General features: G+C 40.9%; 1 protein-coding gene across 1 annotated transcript in view; it reads right to left on the bottom strand.

Annotated features, from left to right (window-relative positions):
- The window catches only part of SLC24A3 (solute carrier family 24 member 3), a 311,310-nt gene that overhangs the window by 42,725 nt on the left and 250,165 nt on the right, over nt 1-18,420 (bottom strand). Inside the window, exon 7 of the mRNA XM_075203825.1 lies at nt 2,609-2,683. Within this exon, the coding sequence (XP_075059926.1) occupies nt 2,609-2,683 (75 nt within the window). The remainder of the gene's footprint in view (nt 1-2,608; nt 2,684-18,420) is intronic.

Genomic DNA, 18,420 nt, shown 5'->3' with positions numbered 1-18,420 from the left:
GAGAAAGACCGGCAGCAGGAAGAGATATACCACCCCCTACATTAAAATGAAGATCACTGGATTTCCTATGTGATTGGTAAAGATACAATTCGGATACTTAAATTGTCTCCAAGCCAGCTGTGTACCAAAATGTTTTAATACCGGCGGTTGGTAGAACTCCTTTATTTCATTTAAGGCCTTTTTTTCTTTACAGAAAGAACAACTGTCTACGTTAAACTAGAAGAATCAATTGAGTCTGATTTCAGCTCTCCTTTTGAAGCATAGTTAAAATCCTTCCTAATTTGTTGTAAATTATTTTTGCTTGTAAAGATCATACTGACCTCTATGTTGTTTTAATTATAAGCAGCACCTGTGTAGTAGTCTCAGAACAAAAAACAAGTAGAGCTGATGAGTATTCATTGTGACACCCAAGTAATTTGCATGTGCTGCAGGGGGCATGGAATTAGGATGCCTTTGTAAATACAGAACAGCTGTTAAACACTTTCATTTGGACAGACATATAGCACAGGTGCTTCAGGAAAGCCTAAAGAAAAGTTTGATAGATATTTGGACAATCACAATAAGAAAACTTGAATATATCTAATTTCCTGTGCAATCATTTTCTCCCAATCCCCTCTGCTCACTTCTCACTGGGCCTTTTTTACAAAGCACCCTGCAAAATGCTTTCCTGTACCCAGATTGTATGACCAGTGCACACAGGTCCAGCAGAACATAGTAAGCCCCGGAAAAGGGTGCTGCGTTTACAGGGATGTTCGCCAGCCTGCCTGAGCCACATCTTTTCTTTTGGCGCCGGTGATTTGCTAGCTTGTTCGGTTTCCCCACAGTGCGGGTACTGGCACAAGCGCAGGGTTAAAGGGCAGGGAAAGGGGCTGGAGAGCCCAGCACCGGCCCTGAGTGCACATAAAGTTGTGTGACTAGTCTCTGCCTTTAGAAGATGTGTCCACAAACTACAACTGGTGTGCAGGGAAGCAGAAACAATACGAGAGGCAAACTGTGTAGTAGTGTAAATGTGACATCGTAGCCCATCTCCTACCACTTTACAACCAACCCTTTCATTGAATTAAACTTTTTCCATTTCCTCTTAATACTCTGCTCATGTTAATCTCATTTACAACTTAATTGTGAGTGAGATGACATCAAGACTTTTGAGTGCGTCTTTGGAAACTTAAAAGAGCGGGGCGTTTTGGAGAGCAACATGGAGGCAGACGAACAAAATGGAGGCTGCCAGCTCTAAGCTGGTGTAAGTTTCAAGTTCTTATGGAGTGAAAATGCTTGTGCGCCCCTCCGTTATGCATTTAGCCCTGAATGAAGTGAAAGCACCAGGGGCTAAAGCTGCCACCTGGAGCCAATTCACTCACTAATACTTTTCCTGGAAAAGACTCCCCAAAATGATCACAGCCCCAGGAAAAGGGGACATTTGGCAACCACAAGAAAACAAATTTGATGCAGCTATGTATGAATTGACTTTATACATTGGAGATTCTAGGCCAGGACTGGCCAACCTGTGGCTCTCCAGGTGTTGTGGAACTACAAGTCCCAGAAGAGCTTGCCAGCAATCGTCTGGCTATAAACTGGCAAAGTCTGCTGGGGCTTGTAGTTTCACAACATCTGGGGGTAAATGTATGCCTTTACAAGCCATCGCCCCTTTAAATTTTAGCTGCAGAGACGCCGATGAAAAAAACGGACTTTGATACATTTACCCCCTGGAGAGTCACAGGTTGGCCAGGCCTGTTCTAGGCCAATATATCCTAAAATAAGACTCCAAATATGGAGTAGCTAATGTGATGCACATCTATGTGTATGGATTCTCAGTTAAGGAAAAATTATACAAAAGGATTTTATACTTGTACCTCCCACTATTCCAGGTGGCCAAAGGCAGACATTTATCTTCTGCATATAGTGATACAGTACATAGACCCGAACACATTTGCAAGTATCCGGACACATTCAGACACAAATAGCATAAAACATACCTTACTAAACAGATCCATAAACAATAAAATAATTGGCTCTTCAAGTTCTTCTGTGCATTGTCAAAGGTCATAAGCAGCACACCCAGTCCTCCTCGGCAGACCAGTAAGATCAGCTTTACTGCTATACTGTATCTAACAAGCTACAGCAGCTCTGATTTTGAAGGGACTGTCCCAATTATTAAACCCCAAAAGATAGATAATGTGGATGTGGTTTAAACTAATCATGGGTGGAGTTTGAATGGACGAGGTGTTGTTTGGGTGGAGTTTAATTTGCCCTGTTTTTACTTTTTAAAATGTTGTAAGTATGCTAGCGTAAAATATATAAAGTTCCTAAAAGGTGGACTTGAAGAGGTCATGTCAGCTACACACAGTGGAGGCAGCCATTGATTTAGCTATTTTGTGAGCTAAACCAATATTCATGAGAATGCTGACTAGGAACTAGTGGCATTTTAGGCCTCTCGTCTCAGTGATGTCCTATTACATTAATAGTATCGGCTCAGCGCACAACATAACTACCAGTAAAACCTTTAAAATAATCTGATATTCTGTGAGCATATCTGTGCAGGCATTTGTTCAGAATCATGAAGCAATCTATGTAACGTCATGTAGATATTGAGAAGATAAAGTGCACTTACCACAATGAGGGCAATGACAGACAGTGTGTAGTAGGTGGCATCTCTTAACAAACACCAAGATGACAGGACAACCACCTGGCAACAAAAGAAATGATAAAATTATATACAGAGTAAATATATCCCAAAGCAGCCGACAATAGACAGAGAGTGAACCAGATATATATTGCAAAGCAAGATGGCAGCATCTGTGGAGGGTGCAGCAATGTGCAGCTTCTAATGGAAAGAATTGGCTTCAACAGTGGCTATTTCCCCAGAAAATAGCTTTGTAAGTGTGCTCTGGAGGTGTCGGTAATCAGGAGTTGTCCTGTGTGAGACAACTTTTATACTCTCCTGATGCATTTAAATATGCACAAATACACATGTAATAAATGAATTAAAATGCACGATGTACGATGGTGACACCGTTGAAAGAGATGTTCACTTTTAATTACATGTATGCTTCTGTTGAGAACTTGCTGTCTTTTTTTTAACATTTCCATAACATAACATCACCTGCTTGTAAGAATGCTCTGGGTCATATCTAATGCTGTCTGATTAGGGATCCCATCTGTCACAGTTATTTTATTATGTTCCTGATGTTTACCAATGTACAAGGGCAGGCTGGGCTGGGGAGCAGGGGGACATCTGCCCCCCGAGCCCATCCTATAGTGGGCTACCTTGGGTTGAGCTTTCCCCACCGGGTTAAAATTTGCCAGGGGAGCCAATGTACTTGTTTAATTTGTAAGGCTCCCCCCCTCAGAATTAGACCATCATTAACAACAGCTTTTAAGTAACTATGTTCTATCGTACTGGTCACCACAAAAAAAGGGGTTGTCCTAGATTTCTGTTAAAATTTGGAAGCCTAATGGAAGTCAACTAATTTGGATATCACAAGAAGGTTTGACTGCTTTCTAAACGCTCTCTACCAACAACACATAGCAGCCCTGTGATTCAGGCTGTGAGACGATAATTTGTCCCATCAGTTTATATTTAAATGGAACTTTCTTCCAGATTTAGAAATATTTTTGAAAAATGTACAATCAGTTTTAGGTGTTAAACTTACATCTACACAACATAGCATTTATTAGCTAAAAGTAGCACTTCCCCTTTAAATTCTAGATACGACCTATTGCCTGAAAACTTTTGACATATAGCACTAATGATAAAAAAAAAGTATCCCAGGAGCAGTACATCTAGAAGAGGATTACAAGTAATTCTGTATAATCACCAAAGCAATGCAGAGCCAAAAATGTAACGTGTGCGGTTCCTGCTGCTTACACTCACATAATCATTCTTTTCACCTAATGTTTGACAAATGAGACTGAACAGTGGGCAGCACTGTATTTAATTTGTTATTGCAGTAGGTAAATGTTCCCTATAATACGTGTGGGAGGTAAAACATTCAGTTCTCTGTTTGTTAACAATTTCTTTTGTGTAACAAAAAAAGAAAGTGTTATCCACAAGAACAGGAGGATTATTAAGATGTTAGTTACTGGGTTGCAATACGGTCTCTTTTGGCCACTACATCCACATTAATAAATAAGAATGAATAAGAATATCACATAGTATGTTAACTCTATGGGTGATTTAAAGTTGCATGTGCATGACTATATTTTTCGCTTAATATCAATTGAATCAAACTGCGTATCCTCTAATTTGTGGCAGTATTCTGAGCTGCACATATCTGCCCCTTGAGCTTGGAGTGGTGGATCAGGAGTGCTAACTGGCGAATGCATTTCAGTAAGGGCATGAAGACATAACACTTGTAATGTTACCGCTTGTGACCCCACATCACTGGCGACCTCCCCTCAGTATGAGGCAGTCGCCTCACACTACTAGAACGTCCACTCGGTGACCTCGCCCTCCTCATTGGCGACCTCCCCTCAGTATGAGGCAGTCGCCTCACACTACTAGAACGTCCACTCGATGACCTCACCCTCCTCATTCGTGACTTCCCCTCAGTATGAGGCAGTTGCCTCACACTACTAGAACGTCTGCTCTGTGACCTCGCTCGCCTCATTGGTGACCTCCCCTCAGTATGAAGCAGTTGCCTCACACTACTAGAACGTCCACTCGATGACCTCACCCTCCTCATTCGTGACTTCCCCTCAGTATGAGGCAGTCGCCTCACACTACTAGAACGTCCACTCGGTGACCTCACCCTCCTCATTGGTGACCTCCCCTCAGTATGAAGCAGTTGCCTCACACTACTAGAACGTCCGCTCTGTGACCTCGCTCGCCTCATTGGTGACCTCCCCTCAGTATGAAGCAGTTGCCTCACACTACTAGAATGTCCGCTTGGTGCCCCCTACGAGGGGGCACCTTCTAGTAGTAAGAGGCGGCTGCCTCATACTGAGGGGGGGACGCTGCTGATGCATGTGAAAGTGTTAGCATCTGGTAGAGGCACAAATGTGCGTGTTAAAGTCTCAGCACTAGGTATAGATAGGTCAGGTGGGAGCCAAAGTCTATATAGACTTCCTGCCTTTAGGGGAGGCAGCCATCTTATTTGGGAAAAGTTGTGCCTGTAACAGTTATGATCTGTGCTGGAGGAGAAGGCAATGAAATATGAGGTACATTTATATTTCTAAAAGATGGTCTGACACCCAAACGTTATTTGACATTGCACTGCACACAAATGTCACACATACACACCATAGCTGGAGCCAAAGAGGATGGCAACAGCAAGTGGGGTACCATACAACATCAAGGCATCCCAAGTAAGTGAGGGTTTTATCTGACACAAGTTAAGTACATCCTTTTGAGATGTGTTCTATTTGGGTTACATGTATCTTTAAAACACATTGTTACGACATGCAAAATATCTATCTATCTATCTATCTATCTATCTTTGTATCTATCGATCTTCACTTAGGATATAGATTATACATTTGTCTCTGTGAATGTTATTAGTAGCTCTATTATTCAAACCAACTTGTAGTTTTGGGATAGTGGTCTTTACATCAGGACTCTCTATAAAATGTCAGAAATGAATCTGGGTGCTTATACATATAACCCTGGACAAACTGCCTTGTTAAGGCAGTGATATAGGACATTATGAGCCTGAGCAAATCTGCTTTGTTTCCGCATCATATTTATACAAGTGCCAGCACACTCAAGCAGTCTGTGGCTGATAGGACATACTGAAACTTGTAGTTCTACACCATTACTTAATGATTTTCTGACATTCAACTTATAATCCTAACACATACCACCCCAGGGATGCCAGGATCAGCCACATTGCAACTCCCATAAGAAATGTTGCCCTGTGCTTAGCAGTCTGGTGCTGGTTGTCAGTTCTGCAGGAGGATCCCTCCTTTAGCTGTAACCAGCCCAGGCCATAGCACTGGGGGAATGCTCTTTTTTAATTATTATTTCATTATTACATTATTAATATGTCAGTTTCGGTCGTTTCTTTACTACATGGCATACTTACAGGGTATTTTGTGTTGCACATATCATATGATTTTCTTCCTACAAATGAAGCTGCCACAGAGTGACATGCCTTAAATGTATGTGTATTAGTAACTGTATTCATGAAATAATTGAGGTGTTTTATTGAAAACTGGTGTATTTTTAGATGGCTCTCAGCTTCTGATGAGAGTAATACATAGTGAAATACTAGAAGTTACCCCTCTGACCCCAGCGATCCAATGTAAAATTGGTGCCTTGCTGAAATCTTTCTTCTCACTGTAGGAAGAAAACACAGCAAGTTGCAATTTGACCAATCATTTGTCTTTCTGTTCCTCTGTACATGGAGGGCACAGATGTCAAATTGTAGTTAATAATTCAACTTGTAGTGCTTGCTGGCTGCAATGACAAGGAAGCTTCAATAAGTTCCTGTGTGGTGCAGTTTTATCAGAGGATTGCAGGACACGATAATTCCTCCTATTTTACTATATACTGAAAGCAGGCAGTACATAATTTATGTTTAGTTTTAGAAGATCCCCTTTAATGCAGTGCAGGGGAGAAGCAGGAAAGACAGCTCATAGAAGCTTAAGGCATGATAGATCTTAATGATTGCTGTGCAGTGTCTTACTGTCTTACGTAAGTGATTTGTTCTGTACAGTCTGGTTTACTCAAGTATGAGGCATAACCGGTGATTTTTATGCTTTGGTATCTGAGCTTGGCCAATAGCCTTTAGTCATTGTCTGAAATCGGTAAGACTGGGGGAGAATATTTCTGCAGTAATAAATCTGAACACATTGTTTAACTCCTTTCTAAATACAATATATTACCTTACTAACTGTACAATTCCAGCTACCACTCTCTGCCAATCTTTGCATTGGGTCTCTCCTACTTTTAAACAAATTTTTTTTTTCTTTTTAACCCATAAGGCCATTTACAGTTCTGACTCTTCCCATATATACTACCTCTTCTAAATGTACTCTTCCAGCTGCCTTCTACGGTGGCCCAAAGACCTGCTGCTCACTACTTCCCCACATGCATGTTTAGAAAACTTCTCCAGTGTGATTTCTCTGGAAATTACTTAGATCTTATTTTGTAAAAAAAATAAGATTACCCTAAATCAGGGGTCAGGGAACTTTTTTACCTTTCACCCCCCAAATATATTTAGATATGCTGATGTTACCCCCTTGATTTGAATGGAAGGAAATCATATATTATTGATTATTGGAATTCAAAATTTTATTGAATCTATTCAAAATTTCTTTGAAAGCTTCAACTTCAAAACTTCAGGTTTTGGAGAAATGATGTTACTTCATTTTTGATACGAGAGCATCAATATTGGGGCATTTTGATGTCAGAGCAATTTGGATACAGTCTTCAGCGTCCAATCGATTTCTCTGCTTTGTTTTTATGTTCGTTAGAGTGGAAAATCCTTCTTCGCAAAGGTAGGTTGTTGGAAAAGGCAGCAACTTTTTGACTGCCTCCTCATGTGCAATTTTGATGCCTTTGCAGCTGTTGACATCCAAAAATATGACAGATCTGCTTTGTTTTTAAATGCAATACGTGCTTCATTATTGCATCGAAGTTCAAGAAGTGCCTCTGCCAACCCTTGAGGTTCTTCTGGTACAACAGCAATTTCACATTTAAAGGGGTCTACAATCCAACTGACAGCATGTGAATCAGCAGCATTACCCCCAGGAATTTCATTTTTACCCCATTTGGGGTAATTTACCCCTGTTCCCTGACCACTCCCCTAAATCCTTCTAGCCCACCATCCCCTTTAATACTTTACACTTATTAAAGTTTCAAACTGCTTAACCTTGCAAAACCGACACCTTCAGGCTTCTTTATGTAACCTGTGTTAATGAGAATGTTATTTATGTTACCAGTGTTACTGAAATTGTTTAAATAATGTTAACACTACTATATAAGAAAAGCGTTGACATTAGAAATTATAGTACACAAGGAATTTGTCCAAATAAAGAGCAGGAAGGACTAGAAATGAGGAAAAGGTAAGGGTCAGGTGACAGGGAGCACAAGAGGGTGAGACTGTTGAGTGGAGCAGAACAGGAGAGAAGGGGGAGGACATGTGAGAGGTGAGGAAGAGGAACATGGAGGAGAATTTAGCAATAAAGTATATGACATGAGTGTATTGTGGCAGATTAAGAAGATAGCGATCGATAGGAAAGGAGGATAAGCTATAGAGAAACCTCAGACCACAAGGATGAGAATAAGTGTGCTGGGAATACGCTAGTTGTGAGAGTATCAACCTACAGTCCAGTAGTAAACAGAGTGTGTAATTTGCCTACAGATGTCTATATAACTGAACTACAGTAGTTTCCCTTTCTCTAAAAAAAATAACTGGATTTAGAGATAATAAGACTAAGATTTTACTTCAAGCATAGAAAGTTAATTTATAATAACCTTTTACCTCACTCAATAATGAACACATTCATTATCTTATTGTAGTGAGTGAGGTAAAAGGTTATTATAAATTAATTGTCTCTGCTTGAAGTAAAATATACATAAATATATAGTGTCCTAAGTACGTACATCTCAGTCATTTATGACATGAAATGTTATGATTCAACAACGTCTTGCAATTTTAAAGAAACAAAAGAGAAGTTTAAATTATATGGTTTATAATTTCTTTGTAGATAGATTCAACTAAAGGCTATATAATGTGGCAACAATATTGAAAGTGGAAACCCTTTTCATTCTTCATTTATTGTAGTGTTTTCGTTAATTCAAGTCATACTGGTCAGCATGATAATATTTTAAAAATTGCACAAGGATAATCAATACACTTATTAGACTGGACACCCCAGTGCTGCAACAGTTAAATACCTAATTTTTCAATATGTGCACCAATGGCCATTCAGGTGTGATCTCTCTCTCTCTCTCTCTCTCTCTCTCTCTCTCTCCTGTCTCTCACTTTCTCTCTCTCTCTCTCCTGTCTCTCACTTTCTCTCTCTCTCTCTTTACTCTGCAAATATGTTGTAATTTCCCATGTTACCTACATGCATATTTGCAAGTTTGCCAACATTTTGCAACCTTTCACTATAGTGCTTACTGCTATATTCAGGTCAAGTTTTAGCACCTTAAGGCATTTTAGCACAATTTGCAATTCACCAACACAGGTTGTTCTTATTAAATTTCCCTGAACCTGTATGTAGCACTGTAATAACATTGATGCTAATATTTCTCACACTGTTACCTGGACGACCACACCTGCAGTCACACAACTTTATTGTTTCACTGATTACTCCACGGACTTCTACATCATATGACAAAGTAGCTATATTTAGCTGATATCTCAGTCACTAAGGCAAATCCTGAGATGTCACTACTTTAGACATGGGAAGGAACTAGTTAGTCAACTGGGATTCATTAAAAGTGATCTTGTAAGCCCTAGTCACATATACGTTGATGTTCTCTGTATGGAAAAAAAACCCTGTAACAGCTGGTAAGAGCATGAATGTTTATCACAAGCACCTAAGGAAGATTTCATCCTTAAGAGAAATCATTTTGATTAATTAAAATAACATTTAAATATAAAAATCTATCTCCTGTTATAGCATATCTGGTTTGAAAATTACTTATCCAGTCTCCCTACAAGAATGGTCGGGGTCTGTCGCCTTGGACCCACTTTCTCTGCTCTAGGAGTAGCCCTAAAGAAATCAGGAGGACCTGATTTGCAGAGCTTGTTACGACTGAACTTGTTTGGCCTGATTCCCGCTGTGTCAAACCACAACTGTAGCCCAGCCACGAAAAGTCACTTTAATAATATATTCTCACCTTTATTCACTACTTGGTGGATGAAGTCTAACCAGCACTACAGGTAGGGTAAATATTTGCACTGACGGTACATCTTTCGTTGGATTCAATGAAACCGATCTAAACTGCCGGTTAAGCTGAGAGGGGATATGCCACTGATGCATGAAAAGTGCTCGCATATAAGAGCTCCAATGAGATATGATAGTCCCAGTGCCTACAGATACCTTAGTGGGACTGTCACGTCTGGGTGCAGGCCTGACAATATGGACCACTGCAGCAAGCTCTGTACATTGCTCCACCTTTGTAGAGGAGTTTTCTACCAGTAAAGAAGGGGGTCCCAAGGTACCAGCCCCCAGCATTCAGGTAAAGTGGTGGGAAATTACTTTTCAAAACCAATTTTTAAAATGTAAAATTATATTTTAAGAAGAAAGATTGTCTAATTGGTGCTGATTCTGTGTAAATATAAGTAACTCTGGTACGCAGTGACATAAATAAAGTATAACTATCAGGGCACCAGGTCGCTCTGCAGTATTGATTGCAGAAAGAGCACAGGATGACACAAGTCTCTTGTGTTGCTTCCTACAATCATTGTAGAGGGTAACTGACAGCTTGAAAAGAGTCAGGAGAGGGAGAGAAGGGTTTTCTATTTTCCTGCCTTTACTCCACTTATGGTTTTGGTCACTGGGCTACAGCACAATAGTCCGGTGGCGTAAATACTGGTGTAGCAACTGTTACGGGCCCTGCTCTTCTCTGCGGTGTCCATAGTCTGCAGGGTGCTTACTAAGCTTCCTGCTGTGTGACCTCTGAAAGCGTAACAAATTTAAAGCCCCAGAATGCTGTGCTCGCAAGCTGACACTCTGGGGCTTCCGAGAGAAAGTGTCTGGAAAAAGTTAATTGGTTAGAAATCTACTTGTTACAATTTACATACATGTGCAATGTTTTTTACAATGATTATTTTGTATATTTTGGTGGCAACAAGCATTTTAGTTTGTGCTTTGGAATATTTTGGACTGTATGCTATCATTTTTTCTCTGCCTAGGTATATGAGCACAAAGCATAGAAATCATACACAAATAGCGCTATGTGGAAGAGTAATCAAGGAGAAATGACAAAAGTACTTATGGACAGCCTTAAGGGCAGACTGATATCCTGCACACGTTAACGGGACTCATTTGCTTGGTCTTTATTTGCATTTTGCCAGAAAGGATTTCAAGCAATTAAGAAAATATGAATTGATATTCAGCTAATCAATAGTCCATTGGCACAGGCTAATTTTGCAGAAATACAAGGAGAGACAAAACATTATGAATGGGAGAATAATCGGTTACTCCCCCATTGTACTGATAGTCTAACAGTAACCTATTTATTTTTGATTACCGATTATGATAAAATGTAATACACTCATACATGGATGTTAAAGGCTAGAATAAAAGTATACAAAATCTAAACTAACTGGTCTTCTTAACTTAGTCACTAAAGGATACAGAGCATTGATTAAAAAGTCCTTTTAACAGTATTAAAATGGCAAATGTAAGAACGATCACTTGCAATCCTTTTGGAAATAAGTCTTTAAATATAGTTTTCCACGACATTGACATAAAATGACTTTCGTAATGATATCAATGCTACCTCTGTTAGACACTACCATAGAGCCTGAGTCGTTAAGGAGAGTAAAGCAAAAAAAAAAAAAGTATCTTTGCTCCTTGGCAAAACCATGTTGCATTAGAGGGGGTAAATTTAAAACGTGGGAACAGATTTATAGTTAGGATAGGGCATGTCATAGATACACTTTCAATTTCAGTGTAAAAAAAAAGCTATCAAGTATTTGTGTGCTACATGACAAAAAAAGGCAGTATTTTCGTTATGTGCAAAATAATAAACTAATTTGCACCCCTTGCATTGTAACATGGTTTGACCAGGAGACAATTTACTCCCTTCTTTGCCTTGCTCTCCTTAATGACTCAGGCCCTACACTGCCTGACATCATATTATAAAGGTGGATTTTAGAAATAAATAAGCAGACTATAAGGGTAATTTGTGAAAAAGCATAACAATGGGTCCACAGCCAGTGCGGCCAAGATAGAGCTAGATGCCGCATTGGGCTTGCGACAATGCACAACCTTCCTGCCAGGTGTGTGTGCAGCTCAGCTATTAATCTGCAGTCTCCCATTCCCATATTTCTTTATCTGGCCTGGCACAGGGCGAATGGGACTGGAGCCATAGCCCCTTAACAGCTCTGTGCCCAGGGCAGTCACCCCACAGACCCTATTGTAGACCCTCACAGCTGCAGACTCCCAAGCCGGATCCGAGTCAAGGTACCTCGAAGCACAAATACAGCTTTGTGATGCCCAATACTTTTCTAGTACAAAACCACCTATGGTAATGGGAAACGCATATGATTTTCTGGAGCAAAATTGCGCCATCTTTGGGGGGGCAAAACTTTGGATATACTGATGGAAGTGGGTGGATTGGAGTTGTGGATAGCAAGATGCTGACACTTGTCCTTCTAATTTTATAGCCACGTGCAAAAACAAGATTTTGTTTTGTGGGATGAGAACATTTAAATGAGATTCATGGGTGTATTCTGGAGGAATTGCAGAGCATTTTTCTCCCCAAAAAATGTTTTTTTGTTTTTTTTTTACATGTCCTGGGAGGAGGGGAAACCAGACTTCGGCCTGTACTTTCAGGATGTATTTTGTACTTTATAAGAGAAAGTACATTTCTAGGTGTATTTTTTACCAGTGTACTATAATAAAAGAAATCCCATTTACCATAGTGACACATGTAACATATGCAGTCCCAATGACCCCTCACTCTCATTACTTATTTAAAATAAACATTAGGCTACACAGAGCAGTATTTTAGGAGAAAACATTGGTAATAAGTATCTTTCAGTGATCTGTTTACTGTTTCCACCATGTGTAAATAATTTATAGGGACCTGGGACAATTCTACAGGATGGAATGTTGGTATGCTTCTTGTTATATGTCAGACTGTCAATTAAAAAGATTTTGCTGTTCATTAGTGACCTGTTCTGTGTTAAAAACAGAATGAAGCTTTTGTAAATAACTTCTAATTCCTCTTCCGATAGTTACAAGTTATTAATTAAATAACTAAAAAGGGAAACAAGCTGATTATTGTTCTATTTTCTATGCTTTGTCATCAGCCCCTCCCTTGTACCAATGTCTTTCTAACATAAGAGGAAGATAAAGTATATTAATTCCTTTCTGTTTTTCAGACACACATCCAGTTAGACAAATGCATATTTCATTAGGAGATCCTTGCATCTCTCACCACAGACAAGAGTGTCGCTGCAGATAGTGTATTATGGGAAGCAATTTAAAGTTGTCCCAGTAGCACTGAAAAATGATAAACCTTCAGTATGTACAGAGGAACAGTCACACATTTACAATTAATGCACAACACGACAAGAAATCCAATGAGAACTGAGCTGTACTTATTGAATATGTGAACCTTTTCCCAGGTGGTCAAAGAAATGGGATAGAGAGAGATATGAAAAAGATAGTAGAAATTAGTATGTTTGCTTCAATACTTCACGCGTTTCATGGTGGAACAGACGGTCTCACAGAGGTTCTGCTTTACCATTCCGCAGATTTTTAAATTCACATTGCATGGAATCTAAAGTCTATGACTGGAGCTGGGATCAATTAATTCTGATGTGTGTTGGCTGTGGTCAGGGTAGTAAAAATTGAAAATTGAGCTCACGTCTAATACATAGATAAATCAATCAATAGAGCCCCTTGGAGAAATGCTTCTGAGTAGTTTCCCATGAATCTAAAATAATCATTGCATATAAAGCTGACATTTGAGGTCTCTAGATCTTTTCAATAATTATTTTTTAAACTCATTTACCTGTGACATTATATCAAGAAAATATGCATTGATTCTCGAGACAAATTAACATAAAGTTAACCATCTTAATTTATTCCATTGGCTTAAGCTACCGGAAGCGAACACCACCTGCTTCCATTTCTCTTGCAAATATCACATTTGGAAATATAGAAATTTAGGAAATGTAAGTGAATAGAATTTGATTTACAACAAAAGCAGTAGGAGAAGTGGCGGTATGGCATACCACAGTGTATATATATTTACATTGCTCGAAGTGGGGCGGTATTTACCGGTGTGACATACCGGCACTCCTTCTCACCACTCCAAGGCTGGTTTCATGCTCTACTGATGATTTTTTAAAGTAAATGATTTATATATTTTTAACCTGACAGGCGAGCAGCCGAGCTCATACACCCATGTATAAACTCGGTAGCACTTTGATCTACTTCCTGGTGGCTGGTCCCTCCCTAGGGAGGGACATGAGCCATGTGGATGCCTGTACCTATGCATTCACAGTACCTAATACAACACCCAGCATCACAAGATGCACCCTGAGAGCTACATCGAGTACGAGGAGCGGAATTGTGTTCCTGCTCATAGGACATGTGCCCAGCACCCACTATTAGGAGGTATGGATGTCATTGTGTGGGGAGAAGGTAAGTATTAGTGCAGAGTGGCAAAAGGGTGGTATTGGGGCAGTGTGGGGAGAGGAGTGGTATTGGGGCAGTGTGGGGAGAGGAGTGGTATTGGGGCAGTGCAGGGAGAGGAGTGGTATTGGGGCAGTGCAGGGAGAGGGGTGGTATTGGGGCAGTGTGGGGAGAGGAGTGGTATTGGGGCAGTGTGGGGAAAGGAGTGGTATTGGGGCAGTGCAGGGAGAGGAGTGGTATTGGGGCAGTACAGGGAGAGGAGTGGTATTGGGGCAGTGCAGGGAGAGGGGTGGTATTGGGGCAGTGTGGGGAGGGGGGTGGTATTGGGGCAGTGCGGGGAGAGGAGTGGTATTGGGGCAGTGCGGGGAGAGGAGTGGTATTGGGACAGTGTGGGGAGAGGGGTGGTATTAAGACAGTGTGGGGAGAGGAGTGGTATTGAGGGCAGTGTGGACAGACGGGTGGTATTGGGCCAGTGTGGGGAGAGGAGTTGCATTGGGCCAGTGTGGGGAGAGGAGTTGTATTGGGACAGTGTGGAGAGAGGAGTGGTATTGGGACAGTGTGGGGAGAGGAGTGGTATTGAGGGCAGTGTGGACAGACGGGTGGTATTGGGCCAGTGTGGGGAGAGGAGTGGTATTGGGCCAGTGTGGGGAGAGGAGTTGTATTGGGACAGTGTAGCGGGAGGAGTGGTATTGGGGCAGTGTGGGTAAAGAGGTGATATTTATGCAGTTTGCATCAAGAGCAGGGGTGGTATTGCTATAGTGTTGGATTGGTATATCCAATTGCTGTAATCTGAGAGCGGGGTTACTGTAATGTGGAGGGGCTGGATTGTGGGGGAGTGTATCGCTGTAATGTGGGGGTGGTGTTACAGATGCTGCAATGTGTGGTGGTTATTTATTATAAATTACATATGTATTATTGATGTAATGGGGTTGCTAATAATGTGCTAGTTTACACACATTATATATATAGTTGTATAGTCCAAAGTAAGGGTGCACTCTAAATGTTGTAAAAAAAACCCTATTATTACTGATGACAAAAATAGTAAACCACCAAATCAATACTTAGACCTCAATATAAGTATTGGGTATATAGGTGAGCAAGGCTTGGGTCTTTTAACTTTATCCTCTTTGTTTTAATGTTTTTCTGAAAATGTTTTTGTAGTGCAGAACTCCTACTGGAAGACCAGTATAAATTCATGATACGTGTTCAGAATGTTACAAACCACCAAAAATGCAACGCCGGACAACAGTTTCCCAGGAAAGACATTTTTTTAAGGGGAAAATAATGGACCAAATAAGCAAAACAACTCCTAAGTACCCAGAGGCTTTCAGGATAAACATGCAATATGATAATGTCTAACACTTGAAAAAAAGTAAAAAAACATGAATTTGCACAAATATGTCTTGTATTGCTAGAAACATTAATGAAGAACAGGCACAGCAGTATAAGAAAAAATATTTGCATACCAAAGGAAAAGAGAACCAAAAGATTAAAACTTTTCAGGCTCTTATCATCTGCTGCCAGCTTTATAACATACAGGGAATACTATCTGCAATATTTTGAATTCCCTACATAATGATAAAAGGATTAAGTGGCAGAACAGGTCAATAAATATATAATTTTGTTTAAGAAAAACACATGTGTCCCAGCTGCAGGTCAGTCTAGGCAGGATTCAATCTTTAGCTCAGCATATGGGACTGAAGAATAAAAGTGTTTCAGATTACAAGAAAAAAAATCTTTCTCAAAATCCATGAAATTCAAAATGTTGTTTTTTTCCTTTTTGGAGGTGTGGGCAACACAAATTACATGTCCCCCAACTTTCTTCTGTTCAGCAGGAAGCCAGCTCTCATTTCTATAAGTTACTTACTATCACAGAACATTACTTATCTGGGTACTGGCTCTCCAAAGCAGCGGATCCCCCAATGTCTGCCACGGTCCAACAATGCTTTCCTCACTCCTGCTGTGGTTGGTATTTCAAACATAAGTACTCAGTTGCTACTAGTTCTTCTTATTAAAAGCCCCAAAATGCACCCATGAAGATGTAAATCAAACTCATGGAACAGACTATGGCAAAGCTTAGAGGTCAGCTTTCCAATATAGTAAGCTCTAGTGCCCTTCAAGAGGTCTGCCTGAGAAGAACTACCCCATATTCCCTTCAATCTCCTGCTTATATTCCTGACTATCTTTATTTCGTACTTTGAAAAGCATTAAATCAAATATTCTACCTAATGAACTAATACCAAGCACTATTTATCATACATATTTTGTTTATTTCATTTTTAATATACACTGATTAGCCACAACATTAAAACCACAGACGAGTGAAGCGAATAGCATTAATTATCTCATTACAATAAACCTGTCAAGGGGTGGGATATATTAGGCAACAAGTGAACAGTCAGTTCTTGAAGATGAAAAATGTGCAAGCGTAAAGATCTGAGTGACTTTGACAAGGTCCAAATTGTGATGGCTAGAGGACTGGATCAGAGCATCTCCAAAACGGCAGCTCTTGTGGGGTTTTGTGGTCTGATGAATCACATTTTCCTTTACATCATTTGGATGGCCGGTTGTGTGTGCGTCGTTTACACAGGGAAGAGATGGCAGCAGGATGCACTATGGGAAGAAGGCAAGCTGGCAGAGACAGTGTGATGCTTTGGCCAAAATTATGCTGGGAAATCTTGGGTCCTGGCATTCATGTGGCTGTTACTTTGACATGTACTACCTACCTAAATGTTGTTAAAAACCATTTGCACTCCTTCACGGTAACGGTATTCCCTGATTGCAGTGGCCTGTTTCAGTAGAATAATACGCCCTTCCACACTGCAAACATTGTTCAGGAATGGTTTGAGGAATATGACAAAGAGTTGAAGGTGCTGACTTGGCCTCCAAATTACCCAGATCTCAATCTGATCGAGTATCTGTGGGATGTGCTGGAAAACCAAGTCAGAGCCATGGAGGCCAAGGGGACCAGAGGACAAGGGGACCTACACAATATTAGGCAGGTGGTTTTGATGTTGTTGCTGATCGGTGTATGCTGATGTTGTATACATTTCAAGCTTGAAATACACAATGCAATGTACATGAATGATAACTAGCTGACCTTAAACTGAAAAATGCATCCCCTTATAATTTTAATCACACATCCTCACCCCATAATAAATTAGTAATGACTGTGCTCTCAGCAGTAACAGTGTTCAAGTCCAAATTTCAAGCGATGCACTCCTTCAGGCTGACTTGCTGTGTTGTCTGTCCCCATCACAGCAGAGCTCCATGGCTCCTACCTTATTATTATTATCATAGATTTGTAAGGCACCATATTAACACAGAGCTCCATGGCTCCTACCTTAATCACCGCAGAGCTCCCTAGCTCTACCTTAATCACTGCAAGTTTCATGACTCCTAACCTCATCACCATAGAGATCCATGGCCCCTACCCTCACCACTGCAGAGCTCCATGGCTCCTAACCTCATCACCACAGAGCTCCATGGTTCCTACCTTCATCACCACAGAGCTCTGTGGCTCCTACCTTCATCACCACATAGCTATGTGGCTCCTACCTTCATCATAACAGTGCTCCATGGCTCCTACTCTCATCACCGCAGAGCTCCAAGGCTCCTACCCTAATCACTGCATAGCTTCATGGTTCCTACCCTCATCACCACGGAGCTCCATGGCTCCTACCTTCATCACCGCAGCACTCTGTAGCTTCTACCCTCATCACTGCAGAGCTCTATGGCCACTACCCCCATCATCGCAGAGGCCCATGACTCCTACCTTCATCACTGCATAGCTCCATGGCTCCTGCCCTATTACCACAGAGTTCCAAGGTTCCTACCCTCATGACCACAAAGCTCCATGGCTACTACCTTCATAACCGCAGAGCTCCATGGCTCTTACCTTCATGCACGCAGAGCTCCATGGATCCTGCCCTATTACTGCAGAGCTCCATGGCTCCTACATTCATCAACACAGAGCTCCATGGCTCCTACGCTCATCACCGCAGAATTCCATGGCTCCTACCCACAATCCTGCAGAGCTCCATGGGTCCTACCCTCATCACCACAAAGCTCCATGGCCTCTACCCTCATCACTGCATAGCTCCATGGCTCTTACCTTCATGACCATAGAGCTCCATGGCCTCTGACCCCATC

Source organism: Mixophyes fleayi, chromosome 3, assembly GCF_038048845.1.
Source record: "Mixophyes fleayi isolate aMixFle1 chromosome 3, aMixFle1.hap1, whole genome shotgun sequence".
Taxonomy (NCBI): domain Eukaryota; kingdom Metazoa; phylum Chordata; class Amphibia; order Anura; family Limnodynastidae; genus Mixophyes; species Mixophyes fleayi.
Note: the sequence above shows the minus strand (reverse complement) of the source record. Positions and strands in the feature narration are given on the sequence as shown.